This window comes from Manis pentadactyla, chromosome 6 (assembly GCF_030020395.1).
Source record: "Manis pentadactyla isolate mManPen7 chromosome 6, mManPen7.hap1, whole genome shotgun sequence".
NCBI lineage: Eukaryota > Metazoa > Chordata > Mammalia > Pholidota > Manidae > Manis > Manis pentadactyla.
In genome coordinates, this window is record NC_080024.1 from 135,892,710 (window position 1) to 135,920,034 (window position 27,325).

Genomic DNA, 27,325 nt, shown 5'->3' on the forward strand with positions numbered 1-27,325 from the left:
TGTCTACGAGGCCAGCTCTCTGCTGATGGGACACCTTGGCTGAGATGAGGTTCAGGGAAGTCAGGGAGGTAGGAGTGGCCGGAGCTGGACAGACCTGTGCTCAGATCCAGCTCTACCCTTGATCAGCTGCATATGTCTGATCGGGCCATTCCTCCTCTCTGTACCCAGGTTTCCTCAAGTGTAAGGGGATGACATTAACTCCCATCTTATGGGGTTTTATCAAGATTCAGGGAGACCGAGTGCATCGCCGGTGCCCGGTGCCCACTGAGAACTCAGTGGCACTATTTTCATTCTTCAGGTCTCTAGGAGTCTCCTGGAGAGATGCTCTGAATTGTGCTGGCTGCCTGGGGTGCAGGCAGGGCACTCACGAAGAACAGCAGCATCCCTGGCAGACATGGGGGACTCCTGCTTCATGTTCTGGAGGTATGATTTCAGAATGGGAGACCCTGAAGACCCAGCAGTTTCCTGCCGCCTCCTGCCAGAGGTCCTCATTGGGTGCCCATGTTGTGCAGCCTGGCCTGGTGCAGGGGGTGACATGGGGCACTTGCTCCCTCACTGCCCCCTGAAACCCTCCCCACGATGGCAGGCTAAGCTCCCTAAAGCTGCCTTTATCAGTGTGACCTGGAGACCTGGCCAGCTCTGTCCTGAAACACTGAAGGCCTTTGCCTGACAGCAGGGGCTAAGGATTTCCAGGCAGACCCCTGTTCTCCTTGGGCTCCTGAGAGGATGTTCATGCTACTCCTGCTGCTAAAGGGCGCAGATCTGTCCTCAACTGCCAACAAGGAACCTGTCTGAGAAAGTAACTTGAGACTATTTATTTTGTTAGCAGCTCATTTTGACATCCACCTATTCGTCCAGTCAGTGATCCTGAGCCCTTTGCTACCCTCCATAGAAGGTTTGTGTAAACCAAAAAGGGCACCCATCTCCAGGGGGATGAGTGCCACAGAATGGCACCTCTGGGTGGACACAACCTTGGAGGGGGTGGGAGAGGCACATCTTGGAACAGACACCCCTTCCTCAGGGCAGCAGTGCACCAGGGCTCATAGGTGAGCAAAGCATGGGCTGGATTTCAGTTCCTCTTGTCCCCATAGCCAGTTACCTTTGTACAGTGCACAGCCTGCACACCTGTACACAAGAGGCTCCAAGTAGTTCCCAATTAGTGGTCTACAGCCCTCTGGGGGGCGGGGGAGAAATCACTGCAAGGTAGTGTGCACGATGAAAAATAACATGTTTCACATGGAGTGCTAGCACTTACTGGGTGCTTCCTACAGGGCAGGCACTGTACTACATGATCCACATATATTAACTCACTCACTCCTCACAGAAATCCTATGTAGTAAGGATGATTAACGTCCCCATTTCACAGGTGAGAAACCTGAGGCACAGATGTCCATACATGACTTATACTATTTTTCAAATGTATATGGATACTCTTATGAATCATAAAATATTAACATATTGACTGAGGGTAAGTAAGTACTAACCAAATCGATTTAAATGACTACTAACTGGATCCATATGTGTGTGTCATATATTTTTCAGATAAAACATATTTAAATATAGCCTTATACTCATAAAAGTCTAAGAAACTTGGTTCCCACACACAAAAAACTGTAGGCTCAACTGGCCTAGTCACTCTGCATGTTGTGCTTGAATAAAGCTAGACTAGTAGACAGCCAATGATTATATCATGTTGGCTGAAAAATGTTACACCACAGGCCCACACCAGCGACACTGTAAGAAACGGTCCCAGGAACTGTCACTGTATTTACTGAAGGACACTGTGAAGGATGTGGTTTATTACATCACAGATTATGAAAACCCATTAAGAAAGTCTCAGCACCAGGGACAGCTCCAGCCCTCCCGAATGACTGTCACTTTCACCAACTCTCTGGTGAACCCATTTCTTTCTTTCCGTTTCCTTGGGAATCTGCCAATTTCATGTCTTGTCTCTTCAGTTGGATTCACAAAACCTTAGACCTGAATTTTGGGTGCTGACCTTACCGGGTTTTATCTGTTTCCTCCTTGGATGACTTCTTCCCAGTGGGGGTACTTCTTTGAAAACCTTCCCCTGGAGATTCCACAGTGCAGCCTGGAGCTGGGAATCCCTACTTTAGCAACATAATGGTATCAGTGAATTAGAGATCTTAGGCCAACTCCGTCTGAAGAACTCAAGGCCCCATTGGAGATTTGGCCATAATCCCAACTGTCAGCTCTGGTTACAGTGTAATTGACACAGAATTCAGGTCTCCATCCGGCTGGAACTCTGTCCACTACCCCACCCACTCTGCTCTGACAAATACTTCGGGATGCCTTTGCTCTGCCACAAGGACCAAGCTGTCCGCTCCTTCTGGCTTAAGAACTTGCATCCTGGGAGCAGCCACCTGCGCTGTCTCCAGGCATTACAGCAAGAACAGAAACCCACTCACTTCCAAACAGCTAGCTCCATCTGGTAGGAGGCTGCAATAAAGTAACAATCTCTAAAGACCTGGTGTCATAGATTATGCTGATGTCTCCTCTCATGACAGAGAGCGGAGGGTGTTCTTTCATAGGGGGTCACACACCTCACTGTATGTAGAAGGCCAGCCAGTCCAAGGATGATGCTGTCCATGTGAATGAGTCCAAAACAAAGCTAAGAGTTTTCCTTGGACTGAGAAATTCTCACATGTCCTAAGAGTCTCATAATGTGCAGATATCCCATAATTTGGTTGGAGGTGGCAGAACATTCTCTGGAACCAGACTGTCAAATTTCAGTCCCAGCCAGCTGTGTGACCTTGGGCAGGTGACTTAACTTCTCTTTGCCCCAGTTTAAGTGGAAATAATATTATCTCTTAGGGTTGTGGTGAGGATTAAATGAGTTAATATATGAGAATAGTGCCTGGCACATAGGAAACATGGGAGGGGTACAAGAAAGCAAGATCTACCCCATCCCTCCCACCTCCTTTGATCATCCTTTGCATGCAGGGCACCCTGCCTGGGGTGGGTAACACCTGCCACCACTCACAGATGTTTGCCAAGCAGAAGCTTAAGGCAAAAAACTCTTTTAAAAATAGGCCTTTTAAATCTGCTTCTCTTTGATGTTCCGAAGTGCGGGTTGTAAAATACCAGATTTATTTTTTAACTTTCAAGCCAACTTCAGAAATCAGCAATGCCAACACAGGGCCCTGTGGCTGGAAACCCAGGGCTGAGGTAGCTGCTTGGTACACAGGACTCCTGACAGAGTGCAATGGTCCAACAAAGCCTACTAGTCCCCTGAACTACACTTTGTTTGGAAGGTTAGTTGGCAATATTTGACGATGCAAACATCTTCTCTAGCCCATCATCAACAGCCACATCAACAATAAAAATCCCTGGGTCCTCCTTGTGCTTGCATTTTTCAAATGACCAGTTCCAGAGACCAGAGCTTCTCCTCTGCACTGCCATCCCCCTGAGCAGGTGCGCCTTCCTCCCTGACGACGCCCGTTACTGCAGGCCGACCAGGCGCACGCACTGTGCGCCTTCCACCCTAGACCAAACTTTCCATCTTGCTTTGCCACTAAGGAGCCAAGCCAAACAAGATGCCCTGTGGAACTCACACAGAGAACAAACATCCAGGGTGGTAGCCTCTTCGTGGGAAGCCTGGCCTTTTGCAAGAGCAGGGAAACAGGAACATTGTACTGCTGTCTGTGCACTGCTTTCGGGCTCTTGTTTGGGGGCAGCTGGTTTAGGTGTAAAAGGGTTCATTTATCTTCTTGCCCTATTAGGGTCATGAGAAGCTTTAAAAAAGCCTAGCATAGAACAGGTACAATAAAACCAAGTGACCTCCAAGGCAGTGTCTGGGAGCTCCAACTCGAATTCTCTTTGTCCACACTGTGCACATTCTGTGTGTTCTCTCCCTCTCACCTTCCCCCTTCCTTCCTCAGGAGGCACCTGACACACCCTGGGGGCATTGCAGAAGCCTGCCCCTATGCTCATCTTGATACCCTGCAAGAGCAAGTGACAGTGGGCCTGCTTTCAACCCTGGGAACCCACAGCCATTTTGGCAATGACAATACCCAGGAAAGGACCAGCACTCAGGGATCTTTGGGGTTAAAAAAACTAGTGGCACCCTCACTGTGGCTGTAGGATCAGACAGACCTGGGTCAGAAGGCTCGTTCTAGAATTTTCTGATTCTGTGACCTTGGCAAGGTACTTAATGTCCCTGATTCACAGTCTCCTCATCTGTAAAATGACCCCACAAGTCATGTGAGCATGAGACTGAACATAAAACACCTATCACAGGGCCAAGCATGTGGCAGGTGCTCAGAAAACCAGCAGGGAAGTGGGTGCTGCTGGCCCTACTGGCATGACTGCTTCCTGGTGTTGCTGGTGTGTGCTGCGGTCATCCTTGGTTCACTGTGCCTAACAAAGCACCAGAAAACAGGTGCCAAATAAAGTTGTTCTGAAGAGAAGGATGAGAAAGACTGCCTGGTGGGTGTATAGGCGTGTGTGTCCTGTCTTTCCAAGCCAATGAGTATCCCGTGTACGTGGACCCCTCAGAGTACCCTGGTGCAGTACCCAACACCCGATCGAGGGCTTGTCGCTTGTGCAACTGGCTGACAAGGGAAGGTGGCCAGGGTAGGAAGAAGCAGCAGCTTAACATGATGATGTTGCATTTCCTGAGTTTCCTACTGTGTACCAGGCCCCGCATACATGTCAGATCAGCCCTATTTTACAGATTAGAAAACAGGCTTAGAGTGATCATGCCACTCACTCAACTTTAAAGCAGCAGACCTGCTTCTGCATTGGATTCTTTCTGATTCCAAAGCAAGTGCTCTTCCCACCACACAACATAACAGAGGTAAAGAGCAAAGGGGTGAAGAACATGGGCCCTGGAGCTAGACAGCAGGGGTTCAAATCTTGGCCCCGCCACTGTCACTTACGTGATTTGAGAAAGTCACTTGGCCTCTCCGTTTCCTCACTTGGGGTAAATAAAGGAAGAAACTTTATGGGGCTATTTCTAGGTTTAAACGAGCTACTATAGAAGCAGCACCAGGACCGTGCCCAGCATGCAGTGACCCCTCACAAATGCCAGCTGTTGCTATTACACCACACTGCCTCTGCAAGGGCTCGACTTTGGGCTACTGTATCAGCTTCCTCTTGCTACTGTAACAAATTACCAAAAAGTTAATTATATTGTTTCAAGCCACTATTATCTTACATTCTGGGGGGTTAGAAGTCTCAGAGGGTCAGCAGAGCTGTGATCCTGGAGGCTCTGGGGAGAATCCGTTTTGCTGCCTTTTCTAGGTTCTAGAGGCTGCCTGCCTTTCCCGGCTCATGACCCTGCACATCACTCCAACCTCTGATTCTGTTATTGAGTCTCCTTTTCTGAATCCGACTCTCCTGCCCGCCTCTAGTGAGCACCCTTGTGAATATACTGGCCCACTCAAATAATCAAGGGGAATCTCCCCATCTCAACAGCCTTAGGTTAATCACATCTGCAAAGCCCCTTTAGCCACAACAGGTGACATTTCAGGCTCTGCAGAGTAGGACACGGACATCTCTGGGGGCCAATATTCTGCCTGCCACAGTCAGCACCTGCTCCTGAGGAGAGCCGAGCTCCCTCCGGTTTCTTCTGGCACACGCAGTTGCCCGAGGAAGCTGTGAATCTTCTCAAACATGCCCCTGGTGCCCCACCATGGCCCCCAACCCCTGTGGGGTGCTCACACTGACCTGGTCATCGATCTTCCGCTGCAGCTGGACCACCTTGTTCTCCATGCCCACATTGAGGCGTTTCAGGTGCTCTGCGGATCGGGCCTCGATCTTGAGGGCCTTTAGCTCCTGCTTGGCTTTGAACATCCGGAAGGCACACTGGATGACAATGGCTGCGCCCCGCAGCTGCTGGAAGTGTCTGCGTGCCAGGCAGCCCCGTACGTGCTTCTGGATGATGGTGGCCTTGTGCTCAGCGAGGACCTGTCAGGGGACAAATACACATGTGGTGGGTGGCACCGCAGGATGGGAATGAGGGAGGCTCAAGCACTGCTTGGAAGAGTTGAGCACTGACATCAGCCTCAACTTACGAGATAGAGAATATGCCTTAAGATTTAAGGCTTTGGCAGCTGTTTCTTTTATGACAAGTTTTTACTAAGTTCTGTAGCCTATATACCTTCAGGGAATCAACTGTTAAACACTTATTTTAGTTTGATTTTCTGTTTTATTGGTTTGGGGACCACAGCGTAAACACCTCAAAGTTGAAGGGGCCTAAATGTTACTGAGCTAATATCTTCCCATTCAATAGATTCAGATCCTGCTCTGATCATGGTGAACTAGAGAGACGAAGTGAGATTCTCCAGTGAGAGGCCACTGTGAGCTAACGGCTTATAACTACAAGCTTGGCTTAGGATTAAAAACCTCCCTGAAAATTAAAGCATCATCAATGTTCTTGCCCTAATACCTCTCAAAATAAATGTTTGTGGAATAAATCAGTAAATAAACAAATATACTGAGCAACTAACATGCACAGCATCACAGCCTAGGTTTAAACCTAGTGCCTTCCAAATGGATCTTCCTTGTCCATGGTGACATTACACAGATGTCACCAGTCTCCCAGGAATAATGACAGGACCTTCTCCCACTGGCCTGGGTTTCTCCACATATTACACCAGGGTGTGCTCCATCCTGGCATCTGATCATGTTTTTCATTATCACTTTAGTGTGTGTTTTATTACTTAGACAATCACACCTTCTCTGAGCAGAGAGGAGACAGATGTTCATTTTAGGAAAAAAGAACATTTTAGACATTTCCTTGCAACCCATCTTTCACCTTACACTAAGCTTCAGTTGTGTCAGGGTGATCTGGTGGAATGGGTGGGTCATGACTTGGGGCTACCCACGAAGCAGGTACTTCAGCTTCCCTGGACTGATGGCCTGGCAGGGAGAAGGTCAGGGTGCCTCTCCTCACTGGGCTTCAGGTTCCCAACCGTTAAATGAAGGGCTAGGCCTGATGACGCCCAAGATCACCCCCTGCTCTCAAGGCTGAATGAGCCCCAGATGGGTCACCAGGCTCTGCCACCGTCTAAGGACCCCTGGGCAGGTGACTCAGCTTCTCCAAGCATCTCAGCTGTCACAGGGGTAGAACGGTAAGGGCCCTTCCTACCTGTGATGGTTAATCTCAGGTATCAATGTGACCGGCCGCAGGTGCCCAGATTCAACACTGGTTCTGGGTGTGTCTGAAGGTTTCTAGATGAGATAAGCATTTGAACTGGTGGTCTGTCCTCCCCAGTGTGGGTGGGCATCATTCAACAACCCCTGGGGGCCTGAACTGAACCAAAGATAGAGAAAGGAGGAATTCACCCCTTTTTTCCCTTCCTGTATGAGTTGGGACACCACCTCATCTCCTGCCCTCAGGCTGGGATTTACACGGTTGGCTCCCCTGGTTCTCAGGCCTCAGATGGAAGGACACCACTGGCCTTCCTGGGCCTCAGGCCTGAAGATGGCAGATCATGGGACTGGACAATTTCGAGAGCCAGTTTCTTGTAGTAAGTCTCCATACACACATACATGTACATATATGTATCACCTACTGGTGCTTCTCTGGAGAACCCTAATATGCTACCTCATAGGACTTTGGAAAGGATTCATGGGTGCAAAGATATGGACTTGCTTAGAATAAAGGAGCACCCAATAGCCATTCACGCTGTGGACAATCCAGTGGACAATCCACTGCTGCTTTTGCTGAGTTTGCACCCCCACCACCCAACCTCCCTGGGGTAGCTACACACCTGCTGGTAGATTCTCCGCACGAACAGGCCCCGAGCAAAGGCCTGGATGATAAGGACAGCCCTGCGGACCCTCTGGTAGGCCAGGCGGGCCCTCTGCATTCGGTACTGCTTCTGGAGCACCACCGCTGCCCGGGTCCTCCGCAGATGCTCGGCCAGCCTAGGGAGGGAGGGAGTGGGACATGCTGACAGATGCCTCTGAGCCACTCAGGGGCACAAGCCTCCCTCTGCTGAGCCCTGCCTGGACACTCCCAGGCCAAGCCTTTATTTGTGGGCTTTGGTAGGTGCCAGACTCACAGCAAGTGCTCAGAGATTCAGAATACTAAAAGCTAGAAAGGACCTTAGAAACCATGTCACACAGCCCAGAGGAGGTGGCCCACCCAGCCTGCCCTGCTGCTGAAATGAGTCTGACCCCCAAGCTCAGCTCTCCATAAATACTTTCTCCAGGTGTGGACCCTGCATGCCCACTGGAATACAAGCTCTCTGCAGGGAGAATGCAGGCCACCTGTTTTATAACCTCACCATCTGCTGCCTGAGACAAAGTTCCACATACAAGGTCCTCAATGATGACCAGAGAGTCGGCACAGATTGCTCAGGGCCGATAGTACTGATGATCTTATTTCTATAGCTTTTGCTCCAGAGATCATCCCTCAATAGTCTAGAGTTAAATAATGCCATTTATCCTCTCTGGTTATGCTTGGATCAACAGCTTATGGCAAGGACATGAGAGTGAGCAGGAGCAACGTCTACCTTCATGATACCTGCCCTGGGCTTTACCTCAGGGGCTCTCTGGCTTTTTTATATTCAAGCAGAGATGATGGATCAGCCACTTGTAGAGCTTTGGCTTCCAAATGCAACACTTCATGGCAGTTATTATCACAGAGTTCCAAGGAAGTCCCTATTTGGAGAGGTCACTGATTTTGAATCAGGGCTGGGTCCAAACTCTGATGGCTTGTGTAAAGGCCTGGGGATGGGTCTTAGGGGAAGCCACGCCCTCTGTGTCCCTCTCAGTGGAGATGCTCATACTACTTTAGCGCTTCACCCACGCAAGGATACCGTTAGGACAGGAATGTTTAGCTTCTTCTGCATGCTGGTGGGTACGGCAGGGGAGCCTGCCTGGCATCCAGGCTCTGCTGAGGGAGCCACTTGTGAATAGACAAGCCACTCCTCCTCCGTGCTGGCTACGTGTGGCAGTTCAGAAGAGGGACCCCCCAGGACCTTCCCAGTCCTGCTTATCACACTCTTGTGGGACTCTGAAATCGGCAGTGTAAGTCGTGACGCTCAGGGTAAGTTAACGGAGACAGAAAGGCTGAGTTTGCCTCTTTTTCTAAAAGATTATCTTACTTTGGGACCTAGGCAAGGGCAAAATGGTGGTTTTGGGGCTGTGGGACAGGGACAGACAGAGGGAACCAAGTCTCCTGGAACTAGACTTACTCCATCAGGCGAGATGGGTAGATCTGCCCAGCTGCTGGGGAGAAAGCTAGGGGGCAGACAGGGCCTAGCTGGAGCCACTCTTAATTAAAAAGGCTGAGAGAGGCTAAGCAGCTGAGAGCACCAGCCCCTGCTCCCATCTGCTACCCTAGATGTGACCCAGCTTGGCTCACCTGCGGGCCAGGTGTCCTCGGCAGCACCTCTGCAGAGTTAAGGTAGCTCTCTTCAGTCTCCGGTATTTCACCTTCTGCAGCCAGCCCCGGACAGTTTTCTGGATCATGATGGTGGCTGCCCGGAACTTGTCAGCCCGAAGCTTCTCCAGGTAGGCCACCTGGCCTGCCCTGAAGAAGATCTTGGTGCGGCCAAACTGGAACTTGTCAGGATCCTTTACAAGGCAGGGAGGAAGGCTAGTTCATTACCAGGGAGGTCACATATGCCACCACCCTATTTCCTCCACTGCAGAATTCTCTTGCCAGATCTCCTGTACCCCTGCTCTTTAAGTATACACTCACTCTCCACATTCATTTAACAGACACCAAGTCCCTGCTGGGGAAGAGACACTGGGCTAGGTGTCAGGACGTGGCAGTGAACAAGGTGCCTGCCCTGGAGCAACTGAGCATTGGGGTGAGAGCAGACAGCTCAGCAAACAAAGACAGTCTGTATTCAGGCAGTGCTGAGGATTATGAAGATGAGGCTGGAGGGTGCAATGAGGATGTTTAAATAGGATAATCAAGGAAGGCATTTCTATGGAGATGATATTTGAGCAAAGACCTGAATGAACTGAAGTAGGCAGCCACGGGGAAATCTGGGGGAGGTGAGTGCTGGGAGAAGAGCAGAGCTGAGGCAAATGTCCTGTGGTGGCACAAAGCTGGGATGTTTGAGGAACAGGAGAGCCAGGCTGGCTAAGAGCTGGGAAGTGAGGGGACGTGGCAGGAGGAGCTTATCACCACAGACTTTGCAGGCAGCAGCCTGGAACAGGGATGGGAAGTCACTGGGGGTGCTCTGAGCAAGGCAATGACCTGATCTGGTTGACATTTAAGAAAGGTTATCCTCAGATGGCCATGCAATGGTGTGCATAATTTCAGACTGCAAATAACTCCCCAAATAAATTTTATTTGGCTTCAGACTATGAGCTTTTTTTGACATATAATTACTGTCTTAATTACATCTATTTAAGTTGAAATTAATTACCCTTCGCTGAACTCACCCTGGTGGATAAGGAAAGATGACCCAGTAGTGTCATGAGGACTAGTCTGGGGTAGAGCACTTGCTAGTTAGCTGTGCTAACTGAGCTTGGGTTGCAAAGAAAATTCCATATGAATTTTGCTCACTGGCATGAAGGCCATAATAAGCAACGAGACAAAGTCTAAGGGACACACACACACACGAACATATTTCATGTTGACAAATGGCTGTGAAATCAGGCTGAATCCCCAGTCTTTGTGGATTAGGCCCTACATGGTTAAAAGGACCCCAGTTCCACACATGGGATGGGAAGACAGCGCTGCCTATGCTGTGGTTGAGCTGGGATGCAGCATCCAGCTAGACTGTCGCTTCCTGTCCCCTCCATGGCCAGGCTGCTGGTGAAGCTGGGAGGCATGAGGTGTGGGTCAGGCTCTCTTCCCTACACCTGCTCAGGGCCACATACCAAGTGGCCCCTCAGCGCACGTTGGGAGGGACAGGGGCTGGATTGGGCTGGGAAGCTTTGAGAAATCTGAGGCTGCCTCCATCACTGTCCTGATGGAGGAGGAGGCCCCTCAGTGAGGAGGGGTCAGGAAGCAAAAGGCGGGGGAAGAGGAGTAGGACCAGCATGGCTGCTCCGATTTCAACAGAGCCAGGGTTGGGGGATGTCTGCTGTGACTCAGGAATGGGAGCACATTTTCTGCTCCCTATTTTGGGGACAACCAGGAAGGGCTTGCTCTGCAAAGACACTGTTTTGACAGCTAAGGATTTTCTGAAGGTCACACCTGCTCCAGCCAGTCACCACTGGCCTGAGTCCTGGCTCTCCTCAGCCCCAATGTCTTGAGCACACCTCCTGCCCCAGAACTGCTCTCTCCAGCTCCTAGCACTTACTGACCATATAATTCACATATCGATCAGGGGTCATCTTTTAAGAACGCTCCTTCCAGAATCACAGACTGAGGGAGTGGAAGGCAGCTCAGATCCATCCCAAGCCACTCCTTTCATTTCAGATGACAAGACTGAAGCCTAGATGGGTAAAGTGACTTGCTCAATGTTTCATGGACAATATCAAGGCCCAGGACTCCCAGGCAATATGAGGATTAGATGAGGTATGTGAAGCAGTTAGCAAAGTGTCTAACTCCAAGTGCTCAAGAGCCGTGACCATTATTGGCAGGTTTCCAGTCACAACATGCTCATCTTGTCACCCAGGCAGCCCCCTGCACAAACTCAGAGATCCTGTGACAAAGGATATCTGTGCTAGGAACACAATGACAACAGGACCCTTCCTACTTGGTGTTCAGTCTGGTGAAACAATCAACCCTCAGTTATAATACAAATGGGTAAACGCAACAGTGGAAGGCAGAAGCTGGGTACTACTGGCCAACAGGAGATGGGGCTGCTAACTGTCCCTGGGAGGCCAGGAACAGACTTCACACACCAGGAGGCATTTTAGAGCTCAGTTTAGGAGGAGGGTAGAACCTAGCCGGAGAAGTAGAAGAGGAAAAAAAAGCATTTTGGACAGAGAAAACAGCACAGATTCACATAATTCTTTAGGTAATTTACTTGGTCGTTCATTCTAAATGTATGGTGGGTCCCTTCTGTGTCAGCCTTGTACTCCTAACTAGGGGGAAGGTGTCAGCACAAAGACTGTCCTCTGTAAGAAAGAATATCTGGAACGCAGGACTCCATGCAGCAGGCTGAGAGTGACACAAAGCATCAGAGCCAAGTGCTGGACTGAGGAAAGCAAGAGGCGTTTAAGCCATGCACTGACAAGCTGGCAGGCTCCTCCTCAGTGGACAGGAGAGGCAGTGGGCAGAGCCCATCAGGGAGGGAGGTCCCAGCCAGCGGCACTTGGTCTTGGTTGCCGGAGGGGAGCAGAGTGGTGGAGGCTGATCCAGCCAGTCTGACCTGGATCTGCTCCAGAGTACCCTCCGTTTGGGAGGCAGAGGTTGTGCTGATAAACTTGGAGAAATCCAGGGAAGGGAAAGGAAGAGTGGGACTATGACCCTGGACAAAGGAGGAGGCAGCCACATAGTTGAGGGGTGACTTGCGAGCCTTGACCACACACGCAGAGGTCAGCTCCTGGTACCAAGAGGAGAAAGACTCCCAACACTCCATGTCGACTGGAATCAGCTGACTTTGAACATAGATTGTGTTCATTCATAAAAAATCTGATGTTAAAATGTGGACATTGATAGGTGCACCACAGCAAAAACCTCAATTAACCAGAGTCCAAGTGACCAACTGCAGCTTTCAGTGAACAAGACTGCCACCCTCTCCTCTGACTATGTAGCATGATACTCTGCACTGGCTACAGCCACAGACTTGAGTAGCTAAGATGATGCTCAGAGAGACTTGGTCACTTTTACAAAATAACACAGGGCCTTAAATCCTGATCATTTGGCCAAAAGCTGCTCCAGTTAAATTTTCCTGGCAGAATAATACTTGAAAATTAAAATTTAATGTAATTCTATTACATTACCTTCCTAAAAGGAAGATTTTTGAGTAATTTATCCCTTTGAGACCATTAATTTTCATATACTGCTGTAATCTCTGAATCCTCTAGAATGTTCAAGGATGTGCCCCTCACAAGAGGTCTCCAACAGCTGATTTTTATAGATCTCTGGTCTAAGTGTCAGGTACGATTTCAGGTTGTTTTAATTAAAACAAAATCAGTTGTCTGATGTAAACAAGCATCTGGGCGAGGGCCTGAGGCCAGCTATGCAGTGAAGAGAATATGAGAAGTGCAGCTATTTTCCCCTCTATTGGCTTCCAGACTGTGCCCAGCTCTGGATCAGAGCTCCCAGGCAGGTGTGCAGGCAGGTGGGCTGAACCATGGGACCTTGGGCTTTGAAGAAGCCAGGGATCCCCAGCTAGCAGTGGTCTTATCACGAACCCCAGAGTGTCATACAAGTAACTTCATCTTCTACGTGTGCCAAGATGTGAGAAAGGCTAAGTACCTGATACGTGAAGGGGCTTTTCTTTTACGGGTGCTGGTGTAGGAAAACAGGTAACATCTCAGAAACAGTTTCAATAAGGAGGATGATGACCAAAAAAGGCAGTTAACCTCCTGCAAACCCAATTCTCAGGGCATGCTGGGTAAGCCTTTCACGGAGCCCTGGCTGTCTGGGGCTGTGCCCAGCTCACCTTGATGAGGCGCTCCAGGACAGACTTGCAGATGGCTTTTTTGTCTGTGTTGGCGAGCTCGCTCTTCTTGACCAGCACTCGATACCGATGGAAGAAATCGTGGTAGGCCCACCTGGAGGGAAAGCAGGTGCATCAGGCAACATGTCCTGCCTTTGGCCACACAGAGGCCCTGGGTGATCTCAGACAGTGCCCCGTGGGGTCAATACTCCTGGCGTACTACTCTTCTCAGAGTAGCAGAGAACATTCCTGGCGTGGTCTGTCCTCCCATAATGCCCTCTGAGAATTTGAGTGTGTGGTTGAGTTACAGAATCATGAGTGGAAGGGGAAAGGGAGGGCTTTGGAGGCACTCCTGGCAGGGCTGACCAGAGGCTGAACCATTCACAGGGGTTTCTGTCTGAGCAAGAGCAGAGCTCCACTCCACTGCTGCTGAAGCAGGAGCCTTACCTGGAAGGCAGCTTTGTTTTTAAATGTTGCTTTTCTTCTTATATATTCCTTACTGGAAACCTTTATTTTTAATGCAGAGAAGTATACATTAGCAGATAAAGAGAGGCCACATCCTAAACCCTAGAGATAATACTGTTCACACATTTTGGTGTATTTGAAAAGGAACGATTTTTCCCAAGTAGATTTTACTTACATATTTGTTCTTAATCATAAGAGTAATGCAGGCCCACTTTAAAGAAAATGCCCAGCAATTCAGACTAAAAAGAGAGCACTTACAATTCTACCTTTTCAGTAAGTGCCGTTTTGGGATGTTCTGGAAAGGAATCTTGCAGAGGGCCTTACATTTGTCTCTTGGCCTCTGAGATCTCCACTTAAACAAATGCAGCATTTTCAATGAGCAAATTCACCATTTTCTAGGCAGCCTCTGCCCCCTCTCTCCTGAAAGTGACCACAGTCCGTGCAGACGCTCACTCTGGCACCCCTCTCTCCTGTCGGTTTTCAGGGTGCTCACAACCTCCTCATGCAACCGTGTGTTCTGATTCAGCACAATCCTACCCTAAGGAGATTGAATTTCCAGAGTAAAACCCTCTGGAGGTGAATCCACCCCCACCAAATGTACTCATTCTGCATCCTTGGCGGAGGTGTACAGTCACCCTGCTCAGCCCTTCAGAAGAGATGCTATGGATGCCCTGTGTCCAGGTACATGGGCTGGGCTTGCTGCACCTGTGGAAATCACTTAGGTGCTGCCTTGCGATTGTGCATGCACCATTTACCATCACCTGTGGCCTTGTTGAAAGACTGTCCAGTTACTCAGATAACCTCACATTTAAAGTATTAATGGGGAGTAAATAAATATATCCTGTCTCCTGGAGCACATTCACCTTTAAAAAGGGTCCTTTAGATAGTTATTCCCGAGCTGAGTACTGGGGAATGTCAGACACTATTGGGGGAGTGGACACAGCACGCTTGGGAAGTCGGCGCCTTCAGAGTTGCTCTCCTTCCCCCACAGTCTAGACCAGTGTGCTGCTCCGGCCCCCCAAGGCCATTCAGCTCAGCTCCCTGGGACGAGGAGAAAATGGAGACTGAGTTCACTGCCGTTCTCCCAGCTTTGTAAACACTTATCTTGGTTTGGTGGAAGATTTCTAACACAGCTGTAAGTCTCAGAGAGTAAACAGAAGAGCAAATAGCAAAATGACATTGTCCCCCCTTATTTTTTTCCCTATGTAAAATGGCTGCTTAGAGATTGTGCCTTACCTTTTTTAAAATAACAGCTTTATTGAAGTAACTCACATATCATAAAATTTACCCTTTTAAAGTGTACCATAGTTTTTAGTATATTTGCAAACTTGGGCTACTATTTCCAACACTGAGTTCCAGAATATTTTCATCGCCCCAGAAATAAACCCCATATCTATTATAGTCACTCCTCATTCCCTGCTCCTTAGACCCTGGCAACTACTAATATATTGATCTCCATGCCCCTTACCTTTTCACCTGGTCTGTCACAAATGCAATGGCCCAAGAGGAATGACAGCATTTATTCTGCTCAGAGCTGGCTATTTACATCTCCCTGCTCAACAGGTTCAATGTGCGTGGAGTTTCTACAGAATTTGGGCAGAGATACTGGAAGCCCCTGAGGCTTCTGTTTTAGGGCCTGATAAAGGGTTTCTGTTACCCTTTGCCCTTCACTTGGTCACTGAGCAGAAGCTGTTTCCCTGCCCACCCCCAATGCCCACTCCATTACAGAGGGACTGTGGACCAAGCCCACGGAATTACCAGCCACCTCAAACAAGAGGCTTCAAAAATGGCAACATTTAGAGTTCTTTGTCCAGCTATATGTTGCTTCAATTATTTCCGTTATGTACAATAAACGCCAAGAAAACTCCTAAGCCCTGACTGGTCTGACTACTGGGGCCTCGGAACAGAGCGCTAGAGCCGATTAGCTGCAAAGTAGATGTGCATTTTCTTTTTAAACATGAAAACACGACTGGATTTCTCCCAGGCTCTTTCTGAGCTGCTCCCAAGTTTTAAACAGACCATTCTCTCTCCTGAGGATAAGATGGGCTGTGGCATGAATCACATGGAATGCTAGAGACATAAAAAGGGCTTCATAGAGTCTGAGGCTCCTCATTCTCCACACCTGCCCGTCAGTATGTCTTGTAATTGTTCCTGTCCGCCCGGTAGGGTGGGGCTCGTCCTTGAGAGCAGCTCAGCACCTCGTGTGCAACTTCAAGGGCACTTCCCACATCCTCCATTACTGTTATTTGTGTACTCGTCTTATTTCTGTGAGTTTGCAATTTCTCTGGGGAAATAATTAGAGCAGCATTTAGCTGGGCTGAAAACCTTAAATGTTTCCAATTTGAAAATCTCCTGGTGCTGCCAGTTCTATAATGCAGGGAGGTAACAGGTTCAAGGAAATTATGAGTAGGGAGATGTGATATCCAAGACATTGAGGCCAGTGCAGAACAAGCTCGGAATAGTGAAGTGTGTTCTGACCCTGACCGGCAGCGTGACCTTAGGCAGGTCACAGCCTCGATGGCTCAGTTCCCCGTCTGCAAAATGGAAAGAATATCCCCCACCTCACAAAGTACCTCGTGAGGCTTCAGTGGCTCATGAGCTCATGGATGTGGAGTGTTGGGAAAGTTACAAAGCTTCCTGAAAGTCTAAGTTACTCTCCATTCCTGCCAACCCCCTTTCCTTTTCTTAGAAAGGCCTCCCTGGATACCTGCATCAAGGTGAAACCAATGGGCCTGGACGATGCCCACAGAAAGCAGACCACCCACTGAGAAGGGCTTGGGCGGGCTCTCCCTCACGACCACTCCTGGTGAGAATGGAGAGACCAGAGGCAGCAGGCACGGCTGATGTGGGATGAGCCAGGGTGAGTATTCAGCAGAGCCCATCAGTCTCGAAGGATGCTTCCTGGTAACAAGCTCCTCAGGCCCCAAGACAGTGAGTGGTGAATATGCCGCTGTGAATGGGGAGTAAATGAAGCGGGGATGTGGTGGTGGGCTGAGTTCCCATCTGGAGCCCAATACTAAGTTTAACCATCTGCACGTGGGAACACTGCAGAAGACTGCCTCCTGAGGGGCCCCTGATGGGCCGTGTGAGCAGATGGGTAGGTTGGCCCAGGTGGCCACCCCTTGTACTTCTCTTCTTTTTCATGCAGGGACTGGCTGGACTGGACACCCTCAGAGTCCTTCCAGTAAGACCAGGGTATGAGGCTCTAAGTCAGAATCCCAGAGTAGGAGATGTCAGGTTACCACAGGGCTCTTAGAGAATGAAGAACCATCAGGGCTTTTCAGGTCAGGATTAGGTGGGTCAGCCTGTGCTTTCAGACGCCTTGCTACCCTGTGACACTCCACTTAGGTCAAAGATGTTGGCTGGGCTGGTGTGGACTGTAGGGCAGGCTTCTCTGCTGCTAGAGAGAGAAACTTCAGGAGCCTGCGAGCCCCAGTGGGGGCCTTATTCCCTACAGTATCTCACCTATGGGCCAACAGAAGCTTGTGGGGGCAGAGGTGGTTAGCCATGCTGGGACATCCACCAATCAGGACCAAGAGATTCCCTCTGGATACTGAGTTGTGAAAATAATCTTTACTATGGCCACCCAGCACCATACACTTCTCTTGTTCTTGCTTTTGAAGAAACAAACCAGCAGAGACATAAATCATGTTGGATACAAGGGTTTTCCTTGGAACTGTATGAAGGATGGACAAAATTCCCAAAGGGACAGAAGAGGCCAAAGTCAGAGAGAAGAGAGGCACTTTGTGGGAGACGCCTGAGGGTAGACCCATGGAAATGTACTGTGGTGGGTCCCCCTCTTCCTGTCTGGGTGAAGACACCCTGGTCATTGAACTTTTATAGATTTGTTTTGTCATCCTAAAATGGAGGTGATACCTTCGTATCTTGCCTACCTCAAGAGTCAATGTGATCTTGTCAACAAATGGTGCCAGGACAACTGGAATCTGTATGCAAAAGCATGAGCTTGGATCTCTACTTCACATCATATACATAAATTAGCTTAAATGCATTGCAGACATGCAATAGCAAAACGTTTAGAAAAAAACGCAGGTGTAAATCTTTGTGACCGTGGATTAGGCAATGGTTTCTTAGATATGTCACCTGAAGCACAAACCAAAGGGAAAAATACATCCGTTGGACTTTTCCTAAATTAAAAGCTTTTATGATTCAAAGGACACCATCAAGAAAGTGAAGAAACAGCCCACAGAATGGGGGAAAGTATTTGCAAGTTATATAAGGATCTAGTATAAAAAATACATGAAAACTCCTAACTCAACATGAAAAAGGCAGCCCAATTCAAAAATAGACAAAGGATCTGAATACACATTTCACCAAAGATATACATATGGCCCCCAGGCACATGGAAAGATGTTCAACATCATTAACCATCAGGGAAATGCAAATCAAAATGACCATGGGATGCCATTTGACACCCACTAGGATGGCTGTAATAAATAAGAAGAAGTGTTGGCAAGAATGTACAGAAATGGGAAGCCTCATCCATTGCTGGTGAGAATGTAAAATGGCATAGCTGCTTGGGAAACGGTTTAGCAGTTCCTCAAAGGCTAAGCAGAACTACCATATGACCCAGCAATCCCACTCCTAGATATGTAACCTAGAGAAATAAAAATGTATGTCCACACAAAAATACATACACAAATATTCATAGCAGTATTTAAACTTGCCAAAAAGCAGAAATAACCCAGATGTCCATCAACTGATAAATGGATACAATGTGGTATACCCTTACAATAAAATAATGTTAAGCAGTATAAAGGAATAAAATTCTGACACATACTACAACACAGATGAACCTTGAGAACATTATCCTAAATGAAAGGAGCCAGAAAGGCCCCTTACATGAAATATCCACAACAGGCAAACTCATTGTAAGAGAAAGCAGGTTAGTGCTTGCCAGGGCTAGGACGAGGGGGAAAGAGGTCATGACTGCTAAATGGTCCACAGGGATTCCTTCTGGAGTGATGAACATATTCCCAAAGTAGATAGCAGTGACGGTTGTACAACTTTGGGAATGTAACAAAAATCACTGAAATGCATACTTTAAAAAGAATTTTATGGTACATGAATTATATCTCAATTTTAAAATCAATGTGATAAACAAATCAAATGAGATTTGTGGGTAGCCTTTGTAAAGTAATAATACATAAATGTAGGATTTGTCATTATTTCAGCACTGGTACTCATGGAGGGGCTCCTTGTGCAAAGGCAGCAGGGTGCTCACTGTGCCCCTCACACAAACAGATACCCATTTGCCTTCTCTGTTATTCCCCACCTATGTCCTGGGCTTCGCAGGGAAACGCAGGCTCAGACCTAGAGGTGCCAGGCCTGATGTTGCTAAGCTTTGCTGCAGAGGGAAGGAAACCTCATTCTTTCTCTTGGCCCTGAGTCGGAGTCACCACACACAGGAGACAGAAGTTTGTCAGCCCATGTGCTGCTGGAAAGTGACCAATGGGCTGCAGTTACCAGTGACTAGCACTTGTCCCCCAGGGAATCATTTCAAGGCAGAAGGCGTCTCAACATCACCTGGGAAGCCTTGTCAAAGGCAGATGTTCAGGTCTGAGGTGGACTCCTGGCTTCTGAAATGGTTAAACGTTTTCACATGACTGTGATGTGCAGCCCTGGTTGAAAATCCTCAACTAAAGAGCCAGAACTAAAGGCTTTAAGATCCCGAGATAAAGAATTATTCACTCCAAAATAACTTCTACATTATTCTCTCTCAGGGAGATTTTTAAAAGCAAGGCAGGTAATTGTGTGTCTGTTTAGTTATGATTAAATAGAAAAGTGAACCAAGCAATTTCTCAAGCATCTACCTAGTTCTACAATCCCACACTATTTAGTCCATATGGGGCCAGGTTTGGAAGTTGGTAAAGCAGTAGAAATCTTTTCAGAAAGCACTACTTAGGAGGCGGAGCCAAGATGGCGGCGTGAGCAGAGCAGCAGGAATCTCCTCCCAAAACCACATATATCTATGAAAATATAACAAAGACAACCCCTCCTAGAATAAAGACCAGAGGACACAGGACAATATCCAGACCACATCCACACCTGAGAGAACCCAGCGCCTCGTGAAGGGGGTAAGATACAAGCCCCGGCCCGGCGGGACCCGAGCGCCCCTCACCCTGGCTCCCGGCGGGAGAAGAGCAGGCAGAGCGGGAGGGAGACGGAGCCCAGGACTGCCGAACACCCAGTCCCCGCCATCCGGGCCAGAGTGCAGGGCGCTCGATACTAGGAAAACAGGGCAGCAAGAACAGTGAGCGGGCACCAGTGGCCGGGTGCCGGAGGACATCAGAAGAGCGCGCGACCATTTTTTTTTTTTTTTTGCTGTTTTGTTCTGGCGAGCGCTTTTTGGAAGTCTTAAAGGGATAGGGCCCCCAATACCAGGGAAACAGGGCAGCAAGACCAGTGAGCAGATGCCTGGGGCTGGTGCTGGAAAATAAAGAAAAACAAGCAGCCACTTTTTTTTTTAATTAAAAAAAAATTTTTTTTTTAATTTAATTTTTTTTTTTTTGTAGTCGTCGTTTTGTATTGGCACGTGCTTTTTGGAAGTCTTAAAGGGGCAGGGTGGAACACTTAATCCAGAGGTAGGGAATCCGGGGATCTCTGGGCACCCTAACCCCTGGGCTGCAGGGAGCAGGGAGGCCCCTTACGGAGATAAATAGCCTCCCAGCAGCTCCCCCTCCAAAGCAACTCCACCACTTTGGAGTAGCTGCCCGAGCTAGGCCACGCCCACAGCAACAGCGGAGATTAACTCCATAGCAGCCGGGCAGGAAGCAGAAGCCCTGTCTGCGCGCAGCTGCCCAGCACAAGCCACTAGAGGTCGCTGTTCTCCCAGGAGAGGAGGGCCACAAACCAACGAGAAGAGAAGTTCTTCCAGCCGTCACTCGTCCCAGCTCTGCAAACTATTCCTATCACCATGAAAAGGCAAAGCTACAGGCAGACAAAGATCACAGAGACAACACCAGAGAAGGAGACAGACCTAACCAGTCTTCCTGACAAAGAATTCAAAATAAGAATCATAAACATGCTGACAGAGATGCAGAGAAATACGCAAGAGAAATGGGATGAAGTCCGGAGGGAGATCACAGATGCCAGAAAGGAGATCGCAGAAATGAAACAGACTCTGGAAGGGTTTATAAGCAGAATGGATAGGATGCAAGAGGCCATTGATGGAATTGAAACCAGAGAAAAGGAACGCATAGAAGCTGACATAGAGAGAGAGAGAGATAAAAGGATCTCCAGGAATGAAACAATGTTAAGAGAACTGTGTGACCAATCCAAAAGGAACAATATCCATATTATAGGGTTTCCAGAAGAAGAAGAGAGAGGAAAAGAGATGGAAAGTATCTTAGAAGAAATACTTGCTGAAAACTTCCCCAAACTGGGGGAGGAAATGATCAAACAGACTACGGAAATACACAGAACCCCCAACAGAAAGGATCCAAGGAGGACAACACCAAGACACATAATAATTAAAATGGCAAAGATCAAGGACAAAGAAAGAGTTTTAAAGGCAGCTAGAGAGAAAAAGGTCACCTATAAAGGAAAACCCATCAGGCTAACATTAGACTTCTCGACAGAAACCCTACAGGCCAGAAGAGAATGGCATGATATATTTAATACAATGAAACAGAAGGGCCTTGAACCAAGGATACTGTATCCAGCACGACTATCATTCAAATATGATGGTGGGATTAAACAATTCCCAGACAAACAAAAGCTGAGGGAATTTGCTTCCCACAAACCACCTCCACAGAACATCTTACAGGGACTGCTCTAGATGGGAGCACTCCTAGAAACAGCACAGCACAAAACACCCAACATATGAAGAATCGAGGAGGAGGAATAAGAAGGGAGAGAAGAAAAGAATCTCCAGACAGTGTATATAACAGCTCAATAAGCGAGCTAAGTTAGGCAGTAAGATACTAAAGAGGCTAACCTTGAACCTTTGGTAACCACAAATTTAAAGCCTGCAATGGCATTAAGTACATATCTTTCAATAGTCACCCTAAATGTTAATGGGCTGAATGCACCAATCAAAAGACATAGAGTAATAGAATGGATAAAAAAGCAAGACCCATCTATATGCTGCTTACAAGAAACTCACCTCAAATCCAAAGACATGTACAGACTAAAAGTCAAGGGATAGAAAACATATTTCAAGCAAACAACAGCGAGAAGAAAGCAGGGGTTGCAATACTAATATCAGACAAAATAGACTTCAAAACAAAGAAAGTAACAAGAGATAAAGAAGGACACTACATAATGATAAAGGGCTCAATCCAACAAGAGGATATAACCATTCTAAATATATATGCACCAAACACAGGAGCACCAGCATATGTGAAACAAATACTAACAGAACTAAAGGGGGAAAGAGACTGCAATGCATTCATTCTAGGAGACTTCAACACACCACTCACCCCAAAGGATAGATCTACTGGGCAGAAAACAAGTAAGGACATGGAAGCACTGAACAACACAGTAGAGCAGATGGACCTAATAGACATCTATAGAACTCTACATCCAAAAGCAACAGGATATACATTCTTCTCAAGTGCACATGGAACATTCTCCAGAATAGACCACATACTAGGCCACAAAAAGAGCCTCAGAAAATTCTAAAAGATTGAAATCCTACCAACCAACTTTTCAGACCACAAAGGCATAAAACTAGAAATAAACTGTACAAAGAAAGCAAAGAGGCTCACAAACACATGGAGGCTTAACAACATGCTCCTAAATAATCAATGGATCAATGACCAAATCAAAATGGAGATTCAGCAATATATGGAAACAAATGACAACAACAACACTAAGCCCCAACTTCTGTGGGATGCAGCAAAAGCAGTCTTAAGAGGAAAGTATATAGCAATCCAAGCATATTTAAAAAAAGAAGAACAATCCCAAATGAATGATCTAATGTCACAATTATCGAAACTGGAAAAAGAAGAACAGATGAGGCCTAAGGTCAGCAGAAGGAGGGACATAATAAAGATCAGAGAAGAAATAAATAAAATTGAGAAGAATAAAACAATAGCAAAAATCAATGAAACCAAGAGCTGGTTCTTCGAGAAAATAAACAAAATAGATAAGCCTCTAGCCAGACTTATTAAGAAGAAAAGAGAGTCAACACAAATCAACAGTATCAGAAATGAGAAAGGAAAAATCACGACAGACCCCACAGAAATACGAAGAATAATCAGAGAATACTATGAAAACCTATATGCTAACAAGCTGGGAAACCTAGCAGAAATGGACAACTTCCTAGAAAAATACAACCTTCCAAGACTGACCCAGGAAGAAACAGAAAATCTAAACAGACCAATTACAAGCAACGAAATTGAAGTGGTAATCAAAAAACTACCAAAGAACAAAACCCCCGGGCCAGAAGGATTTACCTCGGAATTATATCAGACATACAAGGAAGACATAATACCCATTCTCCTTAAAGTTTTCCAAAAAATAGAAGAGGAGGGGATACTCCCAAACTCAGTCTATGAATCCAACATCACCCTAATACCAAAACCAGGCAAAGACCCCACCAAAAAAGAAAACTACAGACCAATATCCCTGATGAACGTAGATGCAAAAATACTCAACAAAATATTAGCAAACTGAATTCAAAAATACATCAAAAGGATCATACACCATGACCAAGTGGGATTCATCCCAGGGATGCAAGGATGGTACAACATTCGAAAGTCCATCAACATCATCCACCACATCAACAAAAAGAAAGACAAAAACCACATGATCATCTCCATAGATGCTGAGAAAGCATTTGACAAAGTTCAACATCCATTCATGATAAAAACTCTCAGCAAAATGGGAATAGAGGGCAAGTACCTCAACATAATAAAGGCCATCTATGATAAACCCACAGCCAACATTATATTGAACAGCGAGAAGCTGAAAGCATTTCCTCTGAGATCGGGAACTAGACAGGGAAGCCCACTCTCTCCACTGTTATTTAACATAGTACTGGAGGTCCTAGCCATGGCAATCAGACAAAACGAAGAAATACAAGGAATCCAGATTGGTAAAGAAGAAGTTAAACTGTCACTATTTGCAGAAGACATGATACTGTACATAAAAAAACCCTAAAGACTCCACTCCAAAACTACTAGAACTGATATCAGAATACAGCAAAGTTGCAGGATACAAAATCAACACACAGAAATCTCTGGCTTTCCTATACACTAACAATGAACCAACAGAAAGAGAAATCAGGAAAACAACTCCATTCACAATTGCATCAAAAAAAATAAAATACCTAGGAATAAACCTAACCAAGGAAGTGAAAGCCTTATACTCTGAAAACTACAAGTCACTCTTAAGAGAAATTAAAGGGGACACTAACAGATGGAAACTCATCCCATGCTTGTGGCTAGGAAGAATTAATATCGTCAAAACGGCCATCCTGCCCAAAGCAATATACAGATTTGATGCAATCCCTATGAAACTACCAGCAACATTCTTCAATGAACTGGAACAAATAATTCAAAAATTCATATGGAAACACCAAAAACCCCGAATAGCCAAAGCAATCCTGAGAAAGAAGAATAAAGTAGGGGGGATCTCACTCCCCAACTTCAAGCTCTACTATAAAGCCATAGTAATCAAGACAATTTGGTACTGGCACAAGAGCAGAGCCACAGACCAATGGAACAGACTAGAGAATCCAGACATTAACCCAGACATATATGGTCAATTAATATTTGATAAAGGAGCCATGGACATACAATGGCGAAATGACAGTCTCTTCAACAGATGGTGCTGGCAAAACTGGACAGCTACATGTAGGAGAATGAAACTGGACCATTGTCTAACCCCATATACAAAAGTAAACTCAAAATGGATCAAAGACCTGAATGTAAGTCATGAAACCATTAAACTCTTGGAAGAAAACATAGGCAAAAACCTCTTAGACATAAACATGAGTGACCTCTTCTTGAACATATCTCCCCGGGCAAGGAAAACAACAGCAAAAATGAGTAAGTGGGACTATATTAAGCTGAAAGGCTTCTGTACAGCAAAAGACACCATCAATAAAACAAAAAGGATCCCTACAGTATGGGAGAATATATTTGAAAATGACACCTCTGATAAAGGCTTGACGTCCAGAATATATAAAGAGCTCACACGCCTCAACAAACAAAAAACAAATTAACCAATTAAAAAATGGGCAGAGGAACTGAACAGACAGTTCTCCAAAAAAGAAATACAGATGGCCAACAGACACATGAAAAGATGCTCCACATCGCTAATTATCAGAGAAATGCAAATTAAAACTATAATGAGGTATCACCTCACACCAGTAAGGATGGCTGCCATCCAAAAGACAGAGAACAACAAATGTTGGCGAGGCTGTGGAGAAAGGGGAACCCTCCTACACTGCTGGTGGGAATGTAAGTTAGTTCAACCATTGTGGAAAGCAGTATGGAGGTACATCAAAATGCTCAAAACAGACCTACCATTTGACCCAGGAATTGCACTCCTAGGAATTTACCCTAAGAATGCAGCAATCAAGTATGAGAAAGATCAGTGCACCCCTATGTTTATCGCAGCACTATTTACAATAGCCAAGAATTGGAAGCAACCTAAATGTCCATCGATAGATGAATGGATAAAGAAGATGTGGTACATATACACAATGGAATACTACTCAGCCATAAGAAAAGGGCGAATCCAACCATTTGCAGCAACATGGATGGAGCTGGAGGGTATTATGCTCAGTGAAACAAGCCAAGCGGAGAAAGAGAAATACCAAATGATTTTACTTATCTGTGGAATATAAGAACAAAGGAAAAACTGAAGGAACAAAACAGCAGCAGAATCACAGAACTCAAGAATGGACTAACAGGTACCAAAGGGAAAGGGACTGAGGAGGATGGGTGGGTAGGGAGGGAGAAGGTGGGGGAGAAGTAGGGGGATATTAAGATTAGCATGCATTGGGGGGTAGGAGAAAAGGGAGGGCTGTTCACCACAGAGAAGACAAGTAGTGATTCTACAACATTTTGCTATGCTGATGGACAGTGACTGTAAAGGGGTTTATAGGGGGGACCTGGTATAGGGGAGAGCCTAGTAAACATAATATTCGTCATTATGTGTAGATTAGTGATACCAAGAAAAAAAAAAAAGGGCAGTTCCTGTGTGGTAACCTCCAATGAGTTCTACACAAGGGTATAAAAGGCATATAAAAGTGTAGGCAAAGGGTCTGTTTGTGTTTATACAGAGGATCAAAGCCTAATTGGGCTACCCCAAAAATGAACTAAGATATGATATGAAAAAGAACTTCCAACATCAGCACTCTCTGGAAGACTCATGCCAGAAGATGATCATCAAAAAACCCCAACAAAGATCCACACACTGCTACAGCTGTAGATGCACTCATCCCACCAGTTCCTGGACTTGCCATGGGAATGAGGAAGGAGATATCTAAGCTGGCCTGTGCATACAGTAAAACAACAAATTTGACTGGATCTATACTGTTGGAACTCAATCAAGAATTAGGAGAAGTGCAAATTGTAGCACTCCAAAATCTTACAACTACAGACTATTTACTGTTAAAAGAACATAAGGGGTGTGAACATTCCCCAGGAATGGGTTGTTTACTTTGTCTGATTTCTCTCAGACTGTTCAAGTTCAGTTGGACAATATCCACCATATCATAGATAAGTTTTCACAAATGCCTAAGGTGCCTAACTGGTTTTCTTGGTTTCACTGGAGATGGATGGTAATTACAGGTATGCTTTGGTTATGTAACTATACTCCTATTATGTTAATGTGTGTGTGCAATTTAAGTAGTAGCTTAAAACCTATACATGCTGAAGTTACTCTAGAAGAAGATATGTCAAAGAAATAATCAATCTTCCCATGTTTTCTGCCGCCTGCTACTTCTATAGCTTTTCTTCTTCCTACCTAATCACAACCTTTAAATAGAACTCGTGCCACATGTCGAATTTACCGAGTATCATAATTCTTCCAAGTGGTAAAGATACCTCAAGACAAATGCTGGGCATAGAAGCCACAGGACATAAATATGCAAAGAAGTAAAAAGCTAACCTTTTCAAACAATAAGGCTTCTCTCTCACTTACCAACTTAACATTTCCCTGTATGGCCCCGGAAGATGACTGGTTAGCCAGAGACGGGTAAGATTCCTCAAGGGAGGAACAACCTAAGACAGGCACAGTCGCAGGGGGGCCATCAGGTGAGCAAAAGGGGGATCAACAGAGGTGAGGCTTAGAACCTCACCCCCCCTGTTCTGAGAGAAATCTTCTGCATCCATGGATGTTTTATGGCCCTTGTCTATCTTGGATTAACACATAGTCTACAGGCACACACC

At 46.5% G+C, this 27,325-nt stretch overlaps 1 protein-coding gene across 2 annotated transcripts in view; it reads right to left on the reverse strand.

The window, feature by feature from the left end:
• Positions 1–27,325, reverse strand: part of MYO5B (myosin VB) — a 350,447-nt gene that overhangs the window by 62,521 nt on the left and 260,601 nt on the right. For both annotated transcript variants that reach the window (XM_057504168.1, XM_036918614.2), the window contains exons 18-21: positions 13,497–13,608; positions 9,341–9,552; positions 7,740–7,896; positions 5,692–5,931 (exon numbers count right to left, since the gene is read on the reverse strand). In XM_057504168.1, coding sequence (XP_057360151.1) covers positions 5,692–5,931; positions 7,740–7,896; positions 9,341–9,552; positions 13,497–13,608 — 721 coding nt within the window. The remainder of the gene's footprint in view (positions 1–5,691; positions 5,932–7,739; positions 7,897–9,340; positions 9,553–13,496; positions 13,609–27,325) is intronic.